This window comes from Marmota marmota, unplaced genomic scaffold (assembly GCF_001458135.2).
Source record: "Marmota marmota marmota unplaced genomic scaffold, marMar, whole genome shotgun sequence".
NCBI lineage: Eukaryota > Metazoa > Chordata > Mammalia > Rodentia > Sciuridae > Marmota > Marmota marmota.
This window is the reverse complement of record NW_025999960.1, coordinates 14963128-14967782: the sequence shown is the minus strand read 5'-3', so window position 1 is coordinate 14967782 and position 4655 is coordinate 14963128. Positions and strand designations below refer to the sequence as shown.

Below are 4655 nucleotides of genomic sequence, written 5' to 3'. Positions count from 1 at the left end.
CCTCCCGCCCCCAGGTGGTGGGGAACCCCCTCCTGATCCCACCCCCTTAGCCCTATAAGGGTGGGGAAGCCAGTCTTGGGGCCCTTGAGGAGGGAGCAGAGGGAGCAGTGGGTGAGGTCCTGGAGCAAGTGTTTGCAAGTCTGTATTTGCATGTGAGTGTGTCTGTGTGCCGGGCATTGTGTCTAACTGGACTGGGCTCCAGGGGCCTTCGGGTGAGTCCTTAGTTGGGTGACCTGGACTCTTTCTCTTCCAGCACTCCAAGACTCAGGGACTCTGGAAATCAAGGGGGTGATTCTAATTGCTTGGTTTGGAGAGGGGTGAAAAGGGTCAGTGAGGTTGGCACCCGTGGCTTAGGAGACCTAAGTAGGGCATCCTTCGGTTCCCTGGGGAGCAACCATATTTCAGAGCTAGCATTAAATCTCCCTGTCCCGAAGGCGCTGATCTTCTGCGCACCGGAGCCTCCGGGCTTCGACATGCTGGAGGAGCCCCGGCAGCGGCCTCCGCCCTCGGGCTTCGCGGGTCTTCTATTCCTGGCCTTGTGCAGTAGGTGAGCATATCCCCCTGTCTTCCAGACTACGAGAGAAGCACTGACCTGGCGTGGGGAGATTGGGAGGGAGGTGTGCTGCCTGATCCACAGATCCCAGACGCCTTTTCTGTTCCCAGGGCTCTAAGCAATGAGATTCTGGGCCTGAAACTGCCGGGCGAGCCGTCGCTGACGGCCAACACCGTGTGCTTGACGCTGTCGGGTCTGAGCAAGCGGCAGCTAGGCCTGTGCCTGCGCAGCCCCGACGTGACGGCGTCCGCCCTTCAAGGTCTGCATATCGCTGTCCACGAGTGTCAGTACCAGCTGCGCGACCAGCGCTGGAACTGCTCGGCGCTCGAGGGCGGCGGCCGCCTGCCGCACCACAGCGCCATCCTGAAGCGTGGTGAGCCTGGCGGGCGGACCGTGCAGCAGCCGAAGCTAGGGGGTGGGGGGCAGGCTGAGGCGAGCGGAGGCGGGAAGAGACCGGTCCATGGCTTCGGGAGGGGCCTCTTCGGGAATTCCCCCCGCCCCAGCGCTGAGCCGGGTCTGGCCACCCGTTCATCCGTGGCTTGGCAGTCCCGATTTCCACCTGTGCGCTGCTGGCAAGGCAGCTGGGTCCCTGCTTCCCTACCCCAGGGCCCCCTCTTTCCTGCCTCTGCCCAGCTCAATCTGGATTGCACCTGTGAACAAGAGATGCCCCCAGCCCTGGAAGCCTCAAATTTCCCCTGTTCCCTCCCCTATTTTTCTCTCCCCCTCCCTCTCTACCGGGACAAGCCCAGGCCAGTGTCCCCAGCGGGGGTGGGGTGACGCCCCCAACCGTTTAAGGGTTAAACCTGCTCCCCTAATTGCTGGGGTTCCCAGGAGCCAAAGCTGGGAACAAAGACCCTGATGGCTTTGAAGCTGGGGAGCAGCCCCCTCCTCTGTGCTGTGGGGAGCCCAGGTGTCACTCACCTGAGCAGGTGAGGAACGCTGGAGGGACAGAGAACAGGTCACTGCTGGCCAGGTCTGGAAGGGATGATCTGGGAGATTTTATTGTCAGTACCTATGCCTTGCTTAAGTTTACTCCCTGAGGAGTAAAGATCCATGGGGGCTCAGCCTGGGGTGGGTGTAGTGTTTTGGGGACTATGGGGTTAATAAGCAGCTGCCATCTGCAGGGGAATTCCCAAGACTTGTGCAAACAGCTTCACCCTTAGAGGGTTGGGATTGGGGGGATCAGGAGGCTGGCCTGGGAGCCCTGAATCCCAGTGTAAGAGAGACCTGGCCTCTAAGAGGGTGCTGTCTTTCATCTTCTCAGGGCTCCAGGGAGCCCCTGCCTAAAATGAAGTAAGGGACCCTTTCTTTACCTCAGGGCCTGGCTTAGGGGAAGGCTTTGACACCCAAATGGTGAGCACATCTATCTAAGCCTGGGAAAGGCTTGTCATCCTGAGCCTCCATGACCCCAAAAACATAACAAAGAGGCCAACCTTTTAAGAGGGCCTTAGGGAAAATCACCCCCTCCTCTCTCCTCCTCCCAGTGTTTTATAGAGTAATAGCAGGTTATGATAAACATAAAGGGCAGTCTTGAAGGGCAAATATACAACTAGAATCTGGGAAAGGGAAGGGTAACTCCATAGCTCCAGTGTTTTGGGGTTTTCTGTGGGGTAATGGAGGGTAGATTGATTAAAAGACTGATTTAAATAATTCTTCAGGGGAATACAAAAGAACCCTAAAATTCTCTGCTCCCACCCCACTCCAGCTCCTGCAGGGCTGGGGAATTCCTAAGGCTTTCAGATGTAGAACTCTATGAATACATTTTCTCATCTTCTCAGGGATTCCCTCTTAGTCATCGCCCAACCCAAGGGTCTCTCCCTCTGGATTGGCTCTTTTATCTACACCTGAAAATCAGAGTGAGAATGGACCTCAGAGAGCATCTTGATCAATGAGTCTGCTTTTATAGATGAGGAAACAAGCTTTGTGCTATTTCCTTTCTTGTCCTGTTAAACTTTCTCCCAATCACTCAGCTAGAATATAGCAGGGTCAGGATTCAATTAGAAAATTTTGGAATTGGAGGATGGCTGTTTATTTCCTCCTGCCTCCCCATTCTCAGCTGCCTGTCAACCTTACCTCCACCATTATAATCCTTATCATCCCCAGGTTTCCGTGAGAGTGCTTTCTCCTTCTCCATGTTGGCTGCTGGAGTCATGCATGCTGTTGCCACTGCCTGCAGCCTGGGCAAGCTGGTGAGCTGTGGCTGTGGCTGGAAGGGCAGTGGTGAGCAGGATCGGCTGAGGGCCAAACTGCTGCAGTTGCAGGCACTGTCCCGGGGCAAGAGTTTTCCCCACTCCCTGCCCAGCCCTGTCCCAGGCTCAAGCCCCAGTTCTGGCCCCCAGGACACATGGGAATGGGGTGGCTGTAACCATGACATGGACTTTGGAGAGAAGTTCTCTCGGGATTTTTTGGATTCCAGGGAAGGTCCTCGGGACATCCAGGCACGGATGAGAATTCACAACAACAGGGTGGGACGCCAGGTATGTTTGTGGGCCTTATCCTGGTTTCCTTTGCTATTAAGGTCAGGCTAGAGTGTGAGAAGCCCAGAAGCCCAGCAGAGTAAGAGGATGAGGTGTGGTGGGTGATCTCCATTTGCCATCAGCAAGTCACCCAGCCTTGGATTTGCATCTGTACAAAGAATCTGATGATAACCATATCACAACATCTTTAAAGCTAAGGTAGCAAATAGGGTACCCCACACAGTGCCTAGTCCTTGGCTTGTTACACGGTGGCTGTTATTACAGCTGCCTTCCCTAAAGACCTGAGGGGCACTCTGGGCTACACTTTCCATTTTACCAATCTTACTCTGGACTGAGAGTCCAGAAAACTGGAGTTGAGTTCTGGTTCTGTTACCAGTTGGTGATCAAAGATGGGCAAATCCAACCAGGTGTGGTGGCACATCCCTGTAATCCCAGCTACTCAGGAAGCTTAGGCAGATGAATCACAAGTTTGAGGCCAGCCTGAGCAACTTAACAAGACACTGTCTCAAAATAAAATAAAAAGGGCTTTTGTAGGCTAGTGGTAGAGCACACCTGGATTCAATACCCATTATCATATTCTGCCCCCCCCCACTCCCCCACTCCGCCATACCCACACAAAACAAATCACTTAGTGATTTAGTTCAATTATACGATGGCTTCAGTTCAATTATATGATGAGGGAATTGAGCTATTAGCTAACTTTAAAATGCCCTTTCTCTTCTGATATTCCATTTGTTCCTCCTTGTGTTCTCTGTTTCCTTCCCTTTCCTATGTCTACATGCTCTTTCCATTTGCTGCCTCCCCTTCACCTGTGCCCCTCTGATGCTCTAGGTGGTAACTGAAAACCTAAAGCGGAAATGTAAGTGCCATGGCACTTCAGGCAGCTGCCAGTTCAAGACATGCTGGAGAGCGGTCCCAGAGTTCCGGGCTGTGGGGGCAGCATTGAGGGAGCGATTGGGTCGAGCCATCTTCATTGATACCCACAACCGCAATTCTGGAGCCTTCCAACCCCGCCTGCGTCCTCGACGCCTCTCAGGAGAGCTGGTCTACTTTGAAAAATCTCCTGACTTCTGTGAGCGAGACCCCACAGTGGGCTCCCCAGGCACAAGGGGCCGAGCCTGCAACAAGACCAGCCATCTGTTGGATGGCTGTGGCAGTCTATGCTGTGGCCGAGGGCACAATGTGCTCCGGCAGACAAGAGTTGAGCGCTGCCATTGCCGTTTCCACTGGTGCTGCTATGTGCTGTGTGAGGAGTGCAAAGTCACAGAGTGGGTCAATGTATGTAAGTGAGGGTGAGCCTGACCCTGGCACTAGGTAAAGGTACTGTGTGAAAGGGCAGCTTTTCAGCCCTTTGCTCTGATTTCTGTTTAGGGTCAATCTTGACACCCTGGAAGTTCAAAGTATCTATCTGGAAATGGCTTTGGGAGTGGTGAGGTTTAGGTGAGGACTGTGATGTGCGGCCTTTTCCCCATAGTTGCAGGGTGGTTGGGGGAAACTGTTACCCCTATTTTGCTCCTTAAACATCTGAATGGACTAAGATGAAATGCACTGTCATGCTCCCCTCTTCTCAAATCCAGGCTTCTGTTGTTCATACTCCTTTTGGCGGGGGTGGGGGTGCGCCGCAC

The 4655-nt window shown here is 53.9% G+C and overlaps 1 protein-coding gene across 7 annotated transcripts in view; it reads left to right on the top strand.

The window, feature by feature from the left end:
* Positions 1-4613, top strand: part of Wnt10b (Wnt family member 10B) — a 15806-nt gene extending 11193 nt beyond the window's left edge. For 5 of the 7 annotated variants that reach the window (XM_048802635.1, XM_048802633.1, XM_048802631.1 and 2 more), the window contains 4 exons: positions 435-547; positions 664-926; positions 2657-3030; positions 3862-4613. In XM_048802635.1, the coding sequence (XP_048658592.1) occupies positions 435-547; positions 664-926; positions 2657-3030; positions 3862-4320 (1209 nt within the window). In that variant the 3' untranslated portion in view covers positions 4321-4613. Of the gene's footprint in view, positions 1-434; positions 548-663; positions 927-1384; positions 1483-2656; positions 3031-3861 lie in introns of all 7 variants that reach the window. The other 2 variants (XM_048802636.1, XM_048802637.1) reach the window with 2 other exon arrangements.
* Positions 4614-4655: the final 42 nt, after the last annotated feature.